At 36.5% G+C, this 18,231-nt stretch overlaps 1 protein-coding gene across 10 annotated transcripts in view; it reads right to left on the bottom strand.

The window, feature by feature from the left end:
* Positions 1-18,231, bottom strand: part of piezo2b (piezo-type mechanosensitive ion channel component 2b) — a 126,443-nt gene that overhangs the window by 53,114 nt on the left and 55,098 nt on the right. For 8 of the 10 annotated variants that reach the window (XM_016677433.1, XM_016677438.1, XM_016677435.1 and 5 more), the window contains exons 8-15: positions 14,090-14,264; positions 8,194-8,313; positions 7,612-7,647; positions 5,015-5,132; positions 3,034-3,224; positions 2,015-2,245; positions 1,485-1,605; positions 145-338 (exon numbers count right to left, since the gene is read on the bottom strand). In XM_016677433.1, coding sequence (XP_016532919.1) covers positions 145-338; positions 1,485-1,605; positions 2,015-2,245; positions 3,034-3,224; positions 5,015-5,132; positions 7,612-7,647; positions 8,194-8,313; positions 14,090-14,264 — 1,186 coding nt within the window. The remainder of the gene's footprint in view (positions 1-144; positions 339-1,484; positions 1,606-2,014; positions 2,246-3,033; positions 3,225-5,014; positions 5,133-7,611; positions 7,648-8,193; positions 8,314-14,089; positions 14,265-18,231) is intronic. The other 2 variants (XM_016677436.1, XM_007564179.2) reach the window with 1 other exon arrangement.

The raw sequence follows: 18,231 nt of genomic DNA, 5'->3' as shown, positions 1-18,231 counted from the left end.
TTACTTATTCATTTATGTCCCCCTCACGACATAATAAGTGTAATTGTGTCTTTCAAAATAACACTAATTGTGCATTTGCTTATAATAAGGACTGATTTAACATGTTTTATAAGAGGAAATTTAGCCAGGCACTGGTGTGGATACCTGGTAGAGCGCGACACAGGAGAGCAGCATCATCATGTAGATGATCTTGTACATGACGATGGTTCCTTCGAAGCTGACGATGAAAAACATCCCGCCACAGATGTAGATCCAGTATTTGACCAGAACGCTCATCACCAGGCCGCCCAGAACCTGCATGAGGTCCTGCTCTCCTCCCTCCTCTGGTTCCTCCTCCTCTACAAGAGCGAACAGCAGAAACACCAGGAAGAGTTCATTAAAAACATCTTGCATTTATCTGCAAGAAGCCACATATTTAAGACAAAACAGAGGTGGTGATTGTTTTATTTCTTTGGTTTTCAATTATTTTTGCAGATACAGTTGAGCAGATAGGCAATTATGATAACATTTACTTATTTTAACATTTTCAAACCAAATTAAAGATGCTTTAGCCAGTTGAACAAACCATCTTAAGCTGTGGGTCACTAAAAATCCCTCCAGGAAGTCAACTATCAATAATTTACTCATCATTCACAAACTTTGATCATTTTCATCACTCATTACAACCGTTCCACAAATCTGACCAATCACCGCAACGTTCCTGTATTTTTCCTTTCTGACCAATCACTGCAAGATTGGCTGAATTTTGACCCACTTCTAATTTCAGATTTTTTTTTATTTTTTTTTTACAGAATTTGAACTCAGTGAAGCTTAAAATGCTGCTTGAGTTCTGGGTGTAACATATTTACAGACAAATACGTTCTTTTCTTTTACTTTAAATGCAAAATGTTTATTTTTTTGTACGGTTTTGGCTTAATTAAGTCTTAATTTGATGTTCTTTCAGCAAATTAAGATGTAACAAATTAACTGTGTGGTCCAGTTAACAATTGATTATTTAATTAGTTGACAATTATTTTGATAATTAATCACAATTAATTCGATTAGTCGTTTCAGTCGTTTGCCCATTTTTTATTTATTTTTTTGCTAAACTATTTTGGGATATTCTGTATGATTTCCTTATAATCTGTACACAATTCATGTTAACTTGGTTGAACAAAATTAATTCTTATTTTGCACAATTTCCCTGGACATGATGTTATTTGTATTAAGATTACTATTTAAAGAAGATAACAAATGATGTTGTTTTCACTTAAAAGTTAAATATGAACTATGTTAAAATCCTGTCTATTCTGGGGAGGATATGTGCAGTAATTTAAACTTTTTTAAAGACTACATTAAGGCAAAAATATAGCGTGGAAAAATTTTACTTTTTTTTTTAAAGTTGCTGCAAAAGTTGTACTTTTAAGCTGCAACAATAAAACAAAAATCAACATCCTGGAAGAACTGACTAATATAAACAAAATTAGGATTAGTGTAATTCTTACCCTTTTTCTTCTGTTCGTCCACAAAGACGTCTGAAAGACCTGCGCTGTCTTCTTTTAGCTTCTCCTGTCGCTCTGTTAGCGTTTGTCTCAGCAGCAACCAGAACGTCAACAGACACAACATCTAGACAACAAAACGGTGACATTCAGAGAAGAAGAAGAAGAAGAAGAGCCTACGAAGTGATGAATTAACTGCGGTTTACATGAGGCGACTCAGAGCCAGTTATTGTTGGCCCAAAGCCACACAGAGCTGTTCAGCCTAAGCCATAAATTAGAACCGAGTGTGTAAACTTCAAAGCAGATGTTCTGGCTGTCAGATGGCTTATAGTAAAATTCAGTTGTAGTTATTATGAAATATTATTGCACTTTCTAACACCTGAAGGATAAACACACGCGCAGAAAAACCACAAAGGGGAAATCTTTAAATCCTCAGAGATATTCCAAGCCACTCTCTGAAGTTTACTACACCGCTCTGGCTTGTTTTACAATTTAATAAAAACAGAATAAAAACAGAATAATTTCAGCTTCCAAACCTTGGATGAAAGCGAGTGGAACGGGTTCTTCTTCGAGACAAAGAATCCTGCGACCGGCGTCATGTTCTCAAAGCTCCAGATGTACTGCAGGACGATCACCAGGTTGCCGTAGGCCACCATGAAGGGGGACGACAGCATGGCGTACCGCCGCCGGTCCCGCACCATCCACAGGACGCACGACCACATGAGGAAGACGAAGGTCAGCCAGCTCACATAGGTGATGCTCCACGCCTGCAGACGACGCGGTGTTCACATTTTAAAAATACCAGCATTAACACAGCACTTTCCACCTTACTTTATTGTCCTAAAATGTTACGCTCCCATTTTCATGTTTATCTTCCAGGGTCTGACAACTAAACATGGCCATTATGGCAGGATCCACTCTAATTAAGTACATAATATGAGCTGGTTAAATGTCCAGTGTGAAAACAGTATAAAAGTATAACACTAAGACAATTTACCTAAAGCTTCCTTGAACAGGTTAGGATGGATTTATGGTCTATACTAAACATGTTCATTACAATTTTTTGCACAAAATTATTTCTAGATAATTAGATTTCAGTCTGCTCCTTTCAGAATGAGCTGTTTATTTTAGGGTGTCTTGACACTTTAAATCTAAAGTAGCTGCTGCTGGCCACTGCTTGGTTGCTAAGTAACAGGCGGGGCTTCTGGGGTTGCTAGGTAACGGGCAGTTAATTTGTGAGGTTACATTCTGGAGGTTTTTTGAAATGGTTCATTTTCCAGACACCGAGGAACATTAAGTTATAGGCAGAAAACATCTAGTTGTTTTTTTTAAGCGTTGAGACCGAAATACATGTATAAAAATGTGCAAAATGTGAATTTTGCTCAATAGGTTGCCTTTAAAAATAAGGCACTAAGGCTTTCTACTGAGCTGTCTGTTTTAGTAGTAAACTAAGGATGAAATTTACCATGTTTCCCTTTATGGAAAAAAATAGAACTCAAACAAATAGATCATGTTCCTTTTAAATGTTACTCCACCTGGCATTTGCTTCACTCACCATCATGGCTATTAGAGCACAGATGTAGCTCTGTTTCATGATGAAATGGAAAACTTTCACCATCGCACCGACTCCTTTTTTCTTAATGTCATTCTCTTCTTCATCTTCTTCTTCTTCTTCTTCTTCTGATTCCTTCAGTGCTGAATCCTCAGGAGGCAAACTCACTTCATACACAGACTCATCTTTTTTCTCTGTTTGGATGGCAATAAAATCAAGCGAGCATGTATAAAGTGTTATTGTTTTTAAAAAAGAATCTCCAGATATCCAGTCTACATGATTGAAAGATTAGAAAAATTGGAAGCAGTTTGTTTTAATCTGTGTTTTTAAAATAAAAAAACAACAACATTATTTTCCTCTGACTGTTGCATACAGAGGAAAAAAAATCACTTTTGAAAAATACCCATTCTGGTGTGGAGAGAGAATGAATCTTTATGAATAAAAATAAGAAGATAAACTAAAACAGTCAACGCTAAAGGGGAATTAAGTTAAATTAAGTTAAACTAATATAAACAACTGAAGGTTAACATAAACTAAAATAAGATAAAGTAAAAGAGGCTAAAATGAGACTACGCTAGGTTACAGTATGAAAGACAAGATAAACTAAGCTAATAAAACCTAATATCAGCTTTTATTAGCTGACCTTCCTTATATAAAGGAAGGTCAGACAAGGTATGCTAACACACAACAAGCTAAGGGGAGATACCTCAGTAAACCTCAAATAATGTAAAGCAGGGGTCCCCAAACTACGGCCCGCGGGCCGGATCCGGTCCGCCTCCTCATTTGGTCTGGCCCCCTGAACAATACTAGAGAGCATTCAGTGTTTTTTTTCATATATATGTGGATTTTTCTTCAACCACCAGGGGAGCTCTTGAGCAGATATGAAACTTTGTTTCCCTCAATGGAATATATACTAGTCAGTACCAGTCACCGTTTCGCTCACGGTTTTTTTCCATTTGCATTCTGGGTAAAAATCTATCTACAAACGCGAATATGTCGTCGGCTGTAATCCAATTCCCCCCCCTTTCCCCCCAGGTCCACAGTTTCACTGTCCCTCGACCCCCCCTCAACAAAACTTTTCTAAGGTTTCTTTCTCGAAAAACTAAGACCAGCCCCCGACCACAAAAGGGAACAGTCATGTGGCCCTCGCAGGAAAAAGTTTGGGGACCCCTGATGTAAAGTGAAAAATTTGCTAAGGTAATCGACAAGTAGATAAAATAAGCTAAGATAAAATTAGCTAATTTAAGCTAATACAAGATTAGAAAATGTAAGGCAAGTTAAGAAAAGATCAAAACGCTAGAAAAAGAGAAGATAAGCTAAAGTACAATTAGCTAAGTTGAGCTAATGTAGCCAGAGATTGAAAATAAAGAAGCGAGGAAAAGATAGGCAAAGCTAAAGTATGGTGAGCTAAGCTACGCTAAATAAAACTAAAATAAACCCAGTGACGCTAAACTGAAAATAAGATTAGCTGAGCTAAGCTAAAATTACACAAACAAATAATGTAAACAAAGCTATTCTAAGCTAAGACAAGCTAAAGAAAGGCAAGTCAAAGAAAGGAAAGGTCGTTTTTAGTTTTCCTCTTTTCCGTTATGAGCTCATAAAAGTGAAGACTGAGTTATTTAAGATCAGCTCATTGATCCTGTTTCTACCATCCAGCACAATGCCTCACCTCAGCAGTAAATAAACTTTAAAAACTCCAACAATAACTCAGGTATTTGTTCTTCAGGCATTCTGGAGACTTTTCAATTTTTTTTTGTTTTGTTGCCATTTCCAACTTGTTTTCGCGCCGCTTCTGAGCAGTTTCTTTTCCACTTTCATCTTTTTGTATGGTGAGAAACAAATATTAAAAATGAAAGCTGTTTAAATGCTAAATATAAATAAATGAGAAGCAATTTAATCTAGACACCTTTCTGACATTCAGTCCATGCGGAATAAATCTAAATTTTAATTAGTTTTCCAGCATTTCTTCTGGTTCTTGGCTCACCTGTTCCGTCACTGAGCTTGTCCAGTTTATACTGGGGGGTTGAGTACAAGTCCAGAGACGCTGGTCCGTTTTCAATGGTGACGAAGTCAAAAGACGTCCCGTTTTGGGTGGGAACAACCTGAGGATCAGAGTCAGAAACTAAAATCAATCTCACTAAGAAAACACAGACGATAAGGGATTATGCTACTGTGAAACACTCAGCCTTGCAAAGGCAAAACAGAGCAACTATGTGAGATAATTTTGAATTAATTAGACAGGTGTCTAATTACTCCATTTTTCAATTAGTAGCAGATTTATTACAATTTCTGGTCATTTCAGTTAATATTTTGTTACTGTGCAATGTCTTTGCAGGGCAATGGAAAGTTTTTTGCTACTTTTCACACTGCATTTCAGATTCAAGTTCCTTAGAAACCTGCTAAAGGACTTATTCATCTGGGGAATATTTTCTCCCTTTCTTTGCTCTAAAAAATTAGGGAACTACAGCTGCAAACATGCAACAGATGAATTTATACATGCTACAGTACGTTTTCCTAAAGTGTTGACACTGACAGTATTTTGACAGTAGCTATGTCTCCATTATGAATGTGTGCAAAACATTTGTTCATAATCCACTAATGTCGAAAAAACCCAATTTTGATGTTTCAATTAAAAACAAAACGAATTAAAATCACACGTGAATATTGTTTTCACACAACCAGTCATTACAAAACATGCAGCAGCATCATCCTGCAACTACTTCTCATTACCGTCTGATTGTAAGATCATAATTCACATTAAAATATTCCATTCAAGGCTTAAGAATTGGCTACAGATGAACCAGAATTGTACTCATTTTTAAATATAGTAATTGTTTTTGTTTCAGTAGTTTTAAGTAAATTATTTAATATTTTTTTCATGATTTTATTGCATCAACTGTTGATCTTAACTTTGCATTTTAATCAACTGTTAAAGGTCCTTCTAGGAACGAGTATTGTGAATTAGCGATGACTACATACACTGGTGTGCAAAAATTAGATTGTTTTGATCCATGTTTTTGTATCTGTCCCTATCAGAAAATAAAATTACTGTCGTCTTCTTCGTTGTAGCTTGCACCAGTGACATCATCCGGTTATTGTGACTCATTTGATGTAAAAAAAAAAAAAAAAGTGTTTCCTTTGCAGTCTTGGAAAATAAACATATTTCGATACGGCCAAAGAAAATTCCTCACCCCTGCACAAAAAACGTACGTTTTTTTTTTTTTTTTTTTTAAATTGGCGCGTTTTCATGAAGCGAGTTTATTTTTGAAATGTCAAATTGTGCAGTTATCGACACGTTACAGCTGGAAATTTGGCGCGTGCGCACAACACTGGAGGGCAAAAAGACGATTCTTTTACAAGCCACCCATAACTGCACTGCTACGGCAAAACAATCCCTTTAACAAAATGAGACCTGGAGATGTAGGTGTTATTAACTTAGTACAGGAAAGGGAAAAATAACACACAGAAAACACTGAAGAACAACTCAAAACCACTGTGGTCTCCTTTTCTCTTGCTACGCATGGACTCGTTGCCATAGCAACTCGCTGACGACAGCTAAACTAATGTTTCAGGATTCAACACTAAAAACAAACATTTCCCACACAAAGAACAGAACATTCAGTCCGTTACAATTTTATGGTTTTAGGCTTGAAGTTCATTATGTGAGGATCTGTGTTTTCTGTGTATTTATTTAGAGGTTTTCGTGTGTTTAGTTCTGCTCCCCTGTGCGTCTCGGTGACGTCCTGATTGATCAGGACAGGACGTCTCGTTCCTGTTATTATCCCCCCTGTGTATTTAGTTCCACCTGTTGTCTGTGCTCCTTGTCGGGTCCTCGTCATTCGTTCGTCATCTGTCAGCTCCCAGTGCTGCCTGTGATTTTGAGTTTGTTTCCTGTTTTAAATCATCTTCTTAATATGTCAACCTGGGCTCGTCTGCGTTTTCCTCATCACCAACCAACACACATCATGACACATTAAGTGATCGCTGTGGTAGATTAGCTGCCGCTGCTCTTAGCCGCCCTTTAAATTAGAAAATCAACACAGCAGTGGTTGATTATCTAATTTAAACGCTTGCTCTACTGATGATCTGTCAGAGTTGGTGTTTATGTTACCTTATTTGTTTACTTTTTTTTTTTACCTGAACCAAAACACACCAGATTCCTCAGCACATCTAAAGTTCAGTCAAGCTAGCAGAACTGAACTACGTCCCTCTCCCTCGCTTTTTTTTTCTTAATTAAAACTATTTCCTGACCTTGTTGACAATTAGTAGCGAAGCACTGCATCCCATTTTCTTTTACATATATTGTACATTTAACATTTTGCACAATATGTTGCCAACTTGACAGCTAAAACCAGTGCTAGTCATCGTTAGCGAGCAGCTTTTGGGAGGTGGGATCTTGTGTGACGTCACGCTGCTGTCTGTATGGAAACACAGCTACTAAAACCTAATTATTATGTTTTTGTAGTGCCGTATATGAGGATGCAGTCTGAAAAGCAGAAAGTATTCATTCACTTTCTCTCAGAAGACCACCACAAAGGGGAGTAGAGAATAGATTTAAAAACACATCCAGAGCAGTCGCACCTCAGTAGTACTGATGCCATCCTGGGTGGAGAGAAGCTAGGAGGAGGAAAAACAGAGCATACAAGGCGAGGCGTGTTATCGATGAGCTGCTGAAGTCAAAGGACCTCCTTGTTCTTTACAGTCGCTGATAAGCAGAAACAAAGCCAAGCGAGCGGAGCGACTTTGTAAATCCAGCCAGCGGCTCATCTGTGTGTGCTCACTAAAAGCTTCCAGACTGCTGCAGATGGCCGCCAGGGACAGACTACACACTTTGATATAAGAACATTGTCAGAAAGTGTGCTTGGGAGAATGGGATGATGATTTATTACACTGAAACAGAACGAGTAATGAAGCTAGAAAATAAACAGCTGCAGGTTATCACATTACAGCTAGTTTTCTGCTCATCTAAAATATTATTGATTGTTTTGTTTTAGAATAAAAACGAGTTATTTGCCTCTTAAGCAGGTTCTTCAGCAGTTAAACTAGCTATCTGGATTCCCAGCACCTTTCACATTTAGATAACAAACAAGATCATGTTTACTTAATCAAATGTCCGATAATCAATACAAGGCTGCTCATGCGTGCATTACAACCCTGACGTACGATTTTCTCATCCGTGCCCTGGCGAGACTCCCACCACAGATGCCTCTTCCTGTTGGCCGAGTTGCTCAGTCTGTTTCCACTCTGCTTCTCTTCCTCGCACATATCTTCATCCTTATCGTCCTGAGAAAACACAGATAGCAGTTTGGTGTTGGATGTGCTTCTTCAACACTGGACCTGATGTTTTCTACTCTTATCAGCTGAAGATGGGTAAAGCTGAGCGACTTTTTAAAAAGGAAATGCTGATGAGTTTTATCTCGTACCACTTTATGTGAAGCGTTGTGCATAACACTGATACTCCACTGGTAAGAACATGAAATTCTTCATAAATGTTTATGACTGCTGTCATGAACTGTAATTCGATAAACATTAACACTTAATGCAAAGTTGGACTAAAAGTTGATTAAAAGAGCATTAAAAGTGCTATTATTCACTGAATTACACTTCCCCAGACCACTGGTGGCGCCCCTTAGTGGTCAGCGAGGTACTGCATGTAAACAACTGTTTATTTGACTTGAGCTCAAAGTGTGGCGCTATAGCTAGCTTACCAAAGGATTGTGCTTAAAAATAATGATTGAAAACCGGGTCACTAAAAAGAAATCCTGAAGATCCCGGTGGAAAGTCTCTCAGGGTGACTTCCAGAACTTTTGTTTTTAAATATTATTAAGATGCACAACATGACAAATGAATGCAGATCTAGGGCTGAGGAGGCGGTGAACAGCGCTGCACCCCGCGCTGACTAACTGCATTTTAACACCTAAAATAAAACTATTTATGTTGGACTACCTTCAGGCTGGAAGAAAATGTTTGTTTTTGCCAAAAGCAACAAGTCTATTTATCTTTTATTATGCTTCTAAATTACAAATAGCCCTAAAACAGTGCTTGAAGTAAAGAACCTTTTGGATTTCCATGTGTTCACTGGGAAGCTTAAAATCCCAGAATCTGTAAAAAACTCAAAATGTCCCGAGTACAAATCAGCGCCACCTTTCACCTTAAGAAGAACAAAAACACTAATATTTCAATTTCAGATTGTATATATTTGTTAAATGGGGCAAGTGGTTTTTGGCCTGAAGAAGTTTGAGAAACACCGATTTAAAACAGCAGTGACAGAAAACAAAGAACCAGTTTCTCCAATTCAGGAATGGAATACAAGGAAAAACTAAAACTCAACTGAAAATACTACCACACGATCAACTATTAAATTATTTACACTCTGAAAATTACAATTTTTTTTGTTAAATGTGCAATTTCTTTTTTTTTTTTTTTTGCAAATTTTATTGAAATTATTTTTCCAAACAAGCAAACATCCGAACTTTACATCAAACCGGTCCAAACTTAATTGACAGTTTCTGTATTACTTATTGTATTTCAGAGTTTTTGTTGGATTTCAATGCCTGAGCTAAAAAAAAATGACTGAAAAATTGCAATAAAAGTACCACAAGTGGTGCAAAAGAAGCCTAAATTTACACTGACTTTCTCTTGTGTTTCGAAAGTTAATCAACATGATGTATAATTATTTTTTTCTAAAGGCAAGTAAAGCATACTGTACTAAAGAAACTTAAACCCTACATCTGGTTTTACATTGATAGTTTTTAATGAGAGAAAAATATAAAAATCAACAATGTTTTTGTCACAAATCCCAACTTTATCACTTATGATACAGATTATTTTAATATTTATTTTTGCTAAACTTTTAGCAGCAGCAACATATTAATTTTCTGTTTGGTGATGTGTTTATAGCTCAGGACGATAAATAATGCATTAAGGGAATCATAAACCTTTGCATTTAAGAGGATCGTATGCGGCGTCACATTCCTGCCAAAAATTCTGAGGAGTCTATAAAGCAAATACAACATTTATTAACTGATGGAGCCCATGGAGGCTGTATTTCCATTTATTTGCAAGCCCCTGAACGCAGCACAGCATGGCCATAAAAGAAGAAGAATGCGACGTGGATTAAAAGAGTAGAAGAAGAAGAGGAGGAGCTCAAACGCAAAGAAAAAATCAAACTCGTAGCATCAAATTGTAGCTATGGCAACACAATAATGTAACAGTAGATATTCTTTGAATTTTTACAAAGTAAACATGCTAATTTCTATGAATTTACATTTTTACCAAGTTAGAAAGGAAAGAATCAAATAAAATTTGCTAATATTCAAACAATTTCCTGGCGACCGCATTCAGACCGATGGAGGAAGCGTGTTTTAGTGTTCGATGTGCTGCGTTTAAGGACTAACAAAGAAATGGAAATGCTGCCTCTCTTGAACTTAACACACTCCTCATGATTACTGGCATTAATGTGACTCCATATTCATGAGTTAATGACGCCAACATGACAATCAGGAATCTCTAAGACTTTAAAAATATATATTTTTTTGTTTGGCTTCTCCCGTTTTTTTTTTCTTTGGTTGCTTAAATTTTTCACATACATTAAACTAAAAACAATCAGAAATGTCCCTTATTTTATCTTTTTTTGTCAGAAATAAGATCCATCATAATCTGGCACCTCCAGCATCAAACACACCTGTCAGTGTGTGATTTAGGCACTAATCATGTTTTATTATTAGCCTCTAATCTAAAGTGTAAGAGTAGGTAAAACCATAAGCACACACACACAAGAACACACATCCCTTTGTTGACAGATCAATAATGCATACAGGCCTACAGGTTTGAAGGGAAATATTGATCCCTCTATAAAAACACTAATCTATAACTCCATTACAAGATGGGGGAGCGCAGCCTCGAGCTCAGAGGTGGAGGAAGACGGAGGCAGGTCTTCTTTAAGGTGATCACACAACATGAAGCTTCACATCAGTAAGTGAGGTTGAGTGAATTTAGGAATCTAAAGTATTTATTGACTTGAGCAGCTGAGGTTGTTTTGAAATGACTTCCTGATATGATACACTTGTTAAAAAATTTAAAGGTGACCCATTTGTCATTAATTTGTTCCTTCTAAGCAGGTTTGGACACATTTATGGGCTCTGCAAAACATGTTCATTACATTATTTTTGTACACAAAATCATTCTTAAGTTCTGCCTATTAGCTGTTTTAGTGCGTTTTGTCACTTTAAATCCAATTAAGCTGCTGCTGGCCACGCCCCCCAACTCAACATTTACACTAGCACCTGAAAATGGCTTCAAACAGACACACAACCAAAGCAGAAGAAAGCAAAAAGTGATTTCTGGATGGTAAGTCAACAACAAACCATTTAGCTTGAACAGCAACATAAAACCAGCTGACCAAACATGGTGGAATTCCGCTGGGTTGCTAGGTAACAAGGCTGGGCTCTGCTGGGGTTGCTAGGTAACAGCTCAGGTCTGTTGATTCTGACTTAACAACTGGGAGGTTTTTGAAACTGCTCATTTTCCAGACACTAAAAAACATTAACTTATTGTCTGGGTTGGTTTGGCTGCTTTTAGAATCAGAAGAGATCCAAAGGAAGAATGAAAACATGCAAAATGTGAATTTTGCATAATACGTCCCCTTTAAACTTTGTGAGGAAAACATATTTAAATATGATCAGGCCTGTAAAGACAATACATCCTCTGCTTTTACAAACTGTTACTGTAACATCAACAATGAGAAATCCCTTAATAGCACCATAACCTTTGACTATTTGCTAAATTTATGCTGATAAGCCTCCCGTATAACGGTTTAATGTTTGAATATGGAGCCATTTTCTGCTGCTGCTTTTCAAAATTAGACCAGCAGCGTCTCAGATAACGCATTATAGGCACACGGAGCAGACAAGTCGGGCCTGGTCGATCGTCCTGGATGTATCCTAAAGGACACCCTGCTGCTCATGTAAACCAGTTTGGATAATTCAGAACAAAATCTGGAGCTTTTGTATACAGAATCTGAACCAAAACATCAGAACTAGGTCTAAAATAAAAGTATTATATTAAGCTGTGTAAAATGTATTTTAAATGCTTCAAGCATCAAAGTAAATCAAAACATTTTTACTAAAGCAAATACATCAAACAAAAAGATTTAATCAAAAATTGAGATGATATAACAGTAACAACTTTGTCAACTATAGAAACTGTTTTAAACATGCCATGTTGTTCATTTTTGTATTTTATTCTTTGTGTATTATTTTTGATCAAACTTTGAATTCATTGACTAATTGTTGGTTAATCTGATAACCTGATGATGTGCCAGAATGGCCACTGTGCTGTCATGTTTCACATATAAATAATAAAATTAGCTGATTATCATTAGCTTAGTTGTTTCCTGCTTTAAGATCATTGGTTGGGGAGTGGCAGCAAAGGAGAATTAGGACAGACTTTGATTGATTGAAACCAGGAAAAAATGACAAGATGCAGGAAAAAGGACTGAAAAGCTGAAAATGTTTATTTTTATTTTGTGTTTATCTGTTCCACATTGACAGGAAAATCCACAGATCTAAACATAAACCTTTAAGCTAAAAGAAAGAAAAACATCTGAACCATTTTTCCACACTTGACATTGAGATATAACGTCAAATTTTAGATTAGTTTTGTATAAATTTAGTGCAAAGCGCCTGCTGTCCTGCAGGGTTTAGATGCATTACCTCCTAAGAAGGGAATCAAATTCTTCAGAGGCCCATCCATTCATTAAATCAGACATGTTATACGACATGGGAGGCGCCCATGGGCCAGACTGAAAACATTACAATTTGCCAAACCACAGCCGGGCCTCCAGCTCCCAAACTTCAGATCCTATCACCAGGCTGAAGCCTCTGAGAACAGGGATGGTGGGATTCTCTCTGGTAAAATGTGGAAAAAGGTTTACGTACCGTTCTGCTGCACACTCTGCCACTCATTAAAACAATTGGAGGAAAGTTTGACCGAAGCCAAAAGCATCATTTGCCCTTTCAGAAATTGGATTTTGCAGGATTTCACGCTCTTCTGTGTTAACGGAGGTGAAAAAAATGCCTCGTTAAATTAACTTTGCAGCAGTTCAACTTCTAATTTATTCAGAAAAGCTTCAAGAAGGCCTTCATGCCAGTAAAAGAGTTTTGATATTTACAATGAAATGCTATGAAGCTATAGCCTGTAATCCTACAGCAATGCATTCTGGGTACAGATGACATTAAAGGTCTGCAAGACCTGGCTTTTACTTTGACAGTCCACTTCCACTTATCGCCAAACAAATTTGCATATTAGCTAAATATTTAACTAAAAACCTAAATATTTGGTTAGCAGGTTATCTAAATATTTAACTTGTTAATATGGAGAATATGTAGCTTATTAACAAAGTGTATCAAACAAACTAAATATTTAGTTAGCAAGTTAGCACTTTTTTTGAAGGACAATCTTGTTTACAGAGACTTTATAATTACATTTATTTGTTGTTTCTGTTCTGTTCAGACAGTTAGCATGCTAACTTGCTGACTAAATACTTCATTTACTTGCTAAACATTTAGTTTAGCTACACTAAATATTCCTTTAGCAAACAAACTAAAGTATAGTTAGCAAGCTAAACTAAATATTTAGTTCGCTTTCTAAACATTTGGCTAAAAAGCTAAATATTTTTTGCTTGCTAAGTATTTAGTTTTCAATATACATATTTGGTTTGAGGTAAATATAAAGTTCACAAAATAAATATTTTTATTATTGTTTATGGTTATCCTGGAACCACATATTTAACTAAACTAATTATTTAATTTGGAGCTAAATATTTAGTTTGTGAGTCAAATATTTAATTTGGAACTATGAGATTTATAGATGTATGGATAACATGGTGAACATATGACTGGAAAATGAACAACCTTTTTCCTCTCCAACAGGCTTAGTGGCCTTAGTAAAGGTTTTAAAAACAGCACCATAACATAAAATATAAAACCATTCCCAGTAAAGATGCTCCATTGTTCAGTACCATAAACCAATCCAACTAAAAATACTCCTGGTGTCTCACCATGAGTTGGTCGATGGGCTCCTGCAGCCAGAGGCGGATGAGCGTAGCCAGGGTGTAATAGAGGACCAGCAGCATGATGGGATTGACGAAGTGGTACCACTTGCGGTCCGGGTGAACAATCAGCTTCCAGGTGTAGGAACAGTTGGTTTGGACGATGGGGGAGATGCCAAAGACCCTGGAAGAAGAGAAGACAGACATGAGTTTAGGGGGAAACTATAAAAGTACTTATAATTTAACAGCTGGGTAGTTACTACGTACATTTACTGTTATATTTTTACATTTGAGTATTTTTATAATAAAGTATATCTACTATTAGTGGAGTAAAATTTCTGGTTTTTCTACCCACTGAATGAAAAACAAACACGTTTTAACCAGAAATTCACCAGACAGACACGCCTGCAGTTGAAGTTTCATAAGTTTGTTGCATCTATTTTGTTCCACCTGATTATGTAATTTTTAAAGATTAAATGATTGATGTTTTGATCAATCACTCAGTACTGAAGTGTGATTTTTATCAAATAATTTATTTCACTCTTCAGTAATTTTTTGGACAGCTACTTTTCACTTTTACTTTAAGTTGTGCAACTCTTGACAATAAGTCAATTCATTGCATAATAAATTAAAACGAGCTCAATAATTTCCATTTGCGTGATTTATTGATTTTTCTCTTTTTCTACCAAAAACTGGATGACAAAAGTCTTCAGTTTGGTGTTTTGGTCTCAACATTTATGTTTACAGAGACTTTATAATTCATTTTATTTGTTATTTTCTTTCTTTATTTTGGATATTTAAAAATGTCTTCCAGTTCCAGTGTTAAATATTGATTATAATTTAAAAGTTCATTGAGCTCTGAGAACGTGTTCTTGCTTTATTACCATTATATTAGTTGAAAATGGTCTCAAAACAATATCATCATTTATCGCAATAACTTCAGTCAATTCATCGTCCGGTAAACTTGTTGTGTTCTCCATTCTCCTCTGATTAGTAATCAAAATGAAAAACAAAGCTTGTTATTCCTATTCATGCTTTATAAGGAGAACAGTTTGAGCTGAACGCTATTTTTATTTGATCACTTCATCAGAGGAGACATTCCTGAGACGTAAAGCTTTGAAGTTTGGAATCCGAACAATGCAGCGAGGGCAAGAATGTGTTTATTCGTCTGTATCGCTCCTTTCCTGACTGACTGAACCTCCACTCAGGAACTGCACTGACGGACGCCACACACCAACTCCCCAACCTCAGCATCTCCCCTGAGACTCTTCATGCCATCTGGAGAGGCGGACCGCCCCGCTCGTCCCGACCCCGACTCGCTTCCTGGACGGTTTCTCCTTTCAGCTCGGGAAAGTCATGTGACTGGGGACTTCCATTGTAAGGCGGGGAGGCAGGAAGCTGGGCCTCTCATCAGTCTCACTCAACGCCAGAGCCACAGCAAGGCCGAGTCGCTGTCAACAAGCACAATTAGGCCAGGCGCTGCCGCGGCCCATTGTCCGAGGAGGGGCTGCGGGTTTTTACAGCCTGAGCGTGTCGCTCTGACGGCCAGGAGGCGAGCAGGGAAGAAACATGGCCGAGGGGAAGGTGTTACTTCCAGCACAGCAGAAGCCAGAAATACCTCAGCTTGGTGGAAAGTCAACACATCGGAACAAGCTACAGTTCTGGGTTAGAGTTTAAATAACCTCTAGGCCCGTTGCAATAACCACTAAATCAGTTAGTCACATCATAAATTACATCAAACTCAATCATTTACATTGGCATGATTTATTGTTTTTCTGTTCTCTTTCTACCAAAAACCTGGATGATAAAAGTCTCCAGTCTGGTGTTTTGGTCTCAACCGATTCTGTTTTTATTTTTTAAAGGTTTTTGTTGGCTTTAGTGGACTTTATTTGAAAGTAGTATGACAGGAAACAGGGTAATGAGAGGGGGGAAGACATGCGGAAAATGTCGACAGGCTGGGAATCAAACCTGCGACCACCGGCATGAGGACCAAGGCCTCAATAATTGGGTCGTGCCTCGCCCCTGCGCCACCACAGCACCCCCAATTCTGTTTTTAATGACAATTTTATTTACAGAGACTTTATAACGCAATTTATTTGTTGTTTTGTTTATTTATTTGGATATTTAAAATGTATTTAAATTCTGAAATGTTCATTTCAATCTTTGTGAATGTGTTCTTGTATTATTATGCCATTACCATAAAACTGATATTAAAACAACAACATTATCGATTATTGCGATAACTTCTGGGACAATTCATCGCCTAGGAAACCTTTTTATCATGACAGGCTTAATATTCTCATTGTCTGCATATTATGTCCAGGCTTCAATCATTAATATAATATTTGGTTAAACTGCAGAGATCATATGCTTTGTGTTGCCGTAAATGACGCCATGGCGTAGTTTCTGATGGGTTCGATCATCCTGCTAAGCTGAACTGGATCCATGAATATGATTAGTTTCTTTCCGCAGATCTGGCTTTTAAGCCTATTTAACAAACCTGTAAGTCAGGAACTTTCCAGAAGCTCTACATTTCCTGTTTGGTCTAAGATGCAACTTATGATTAGTTTAGTAATTGATTATTCTATTGATTATTCTGAAAATTAGTTGATTAATAAAATAAAAAAAAATAATATTCTGAGATTTTTCATTCAATCACTTAAACCTTTTTTATGCAACATTAGAAATATATAAAAAATGCAAACAAGTAAATGGCTCAATTCATTTTTGAAAACAAAAATAAACATTTTATTTCCTAAAATGCAATAATGTAGCATTCCTTTAGTGAATGCTTGATCATTTCTAGCAAAGGATGAATCTGCAGTTAAAACAACAACTGGAATGTATAACTGTTTTAGGACTGAAACGGTTAATCATGATTAATTGATTATTAGCATTAGTGACAACTAATTTAGTAGTAGATTAATTGTTAGCTGGAGTATTCAGATTCCAAAAAAGGCAATTTGCAGGAAGAACAAAACACCTAATTAAGCAAAACTGTACAAAAATATATACATTTTGCATTGAAGATAAAAACAAATTCATTTAAATTTAACTTATGTTAGTAAATCTCCTTTTGCAATCCAATAATTAATAGTTTAATCCTAATAATCAGTAGATCAGCACGATGCTGTTTTTTAATGTTACGTCAAGCAGAAAGGGCTGGAAAGTGTTCACACGTCAACGTTAGAAATATTTTTTAGCGGCAAATTCATCCTTTACTATAATTAATCAATTGCTCATTAAAGGAAGATATTCTATGTTTTTGCATTTTAGACAATAACATGTTTATTTTTTTATTTTAAAAAGGCTGGAATTATTACTTTGCATTTTTTTATGTATTCCTAATAAAGTGTAAAAAGGTTTAAGTGGTCAAATGAAAAATCGGAGGAATATCGCAATTTTTTTAAAATCCGATTTATCACCAGAATAATCAATTATTAAAATAATCGTCAGTTGCAGCCTCAGTTTGCATATTGTTCTGGTTGAAATAATCTTGAAATATTACAAAACAACAACAATCCCATCAGTTTTCTATGAGTTTAGACATTTCTCACTGTTAAATGTCAACACTGATAAGATGAGGAGTTTCTCCTTCAGCAAATGAGGATGTTGTTCATTCAAAGCAAAAACAAACAGCTTATCTGCCATCAACAGGGGGATTTAGGAGGAATCTGTGTTTGCTCGGGGCGGTTTTTAGCTAAACATTGCTGTAAATAGCTTTGATCCTCTCACACAGCAGCAGCTCTCATATGGGAACGAATCGGATCAATAAACCTTGGAAAGCCACAGACACCAAAACAGCAACAGTGATGCTGGAGATCATCACAAATAAACTGATTGGAGCTCTAAACAATTTAAAGAACACATAAAAAAAACAATAACTTTTATTTCAATCACTATTTTTTTGTTGCTTCTTTATATTTTTTATCTGTATTTACAGTTTGCTGAAACATTTATTGACTTTTTTTCTTATGAAGATATGAAGAACATGTAACAGGGCTTTACTGTAACATATCGATGTGAAGTTTGTCAAAATTTGTTTATTCTTTCTTTGAGTTTGCTTTCTTTTGTCCAGAACTTGTTTATCCGGACATTTATTGGTGTGTTCAGTTCTGCTACTGCTTTTGGCAGTTGGTGGTTACCATAGC

The sequence above is a fragment of the Poecilia formosa genome, unplaced genomic scaffold (genome assembly GCF_000485575.1).
Source record: "Poecilia formosa unplaced genomic scaffold, Poecilia_formosa-5.1.2 Scaffold156, whole genome shotgun sequence".
Classification (NCBI taxonomy): Eukaryota; Metazoa; Chordata; class Actinopteri; order Cyprinodontiformes; family Poeciliidae; genus Poecilia; species Poecilia formosa.
The sequence above is the reverse complement of the archived record's forward strand: the minus strand, read 5'-3'. Positions and strand labels throughout refer to the sequence as shown.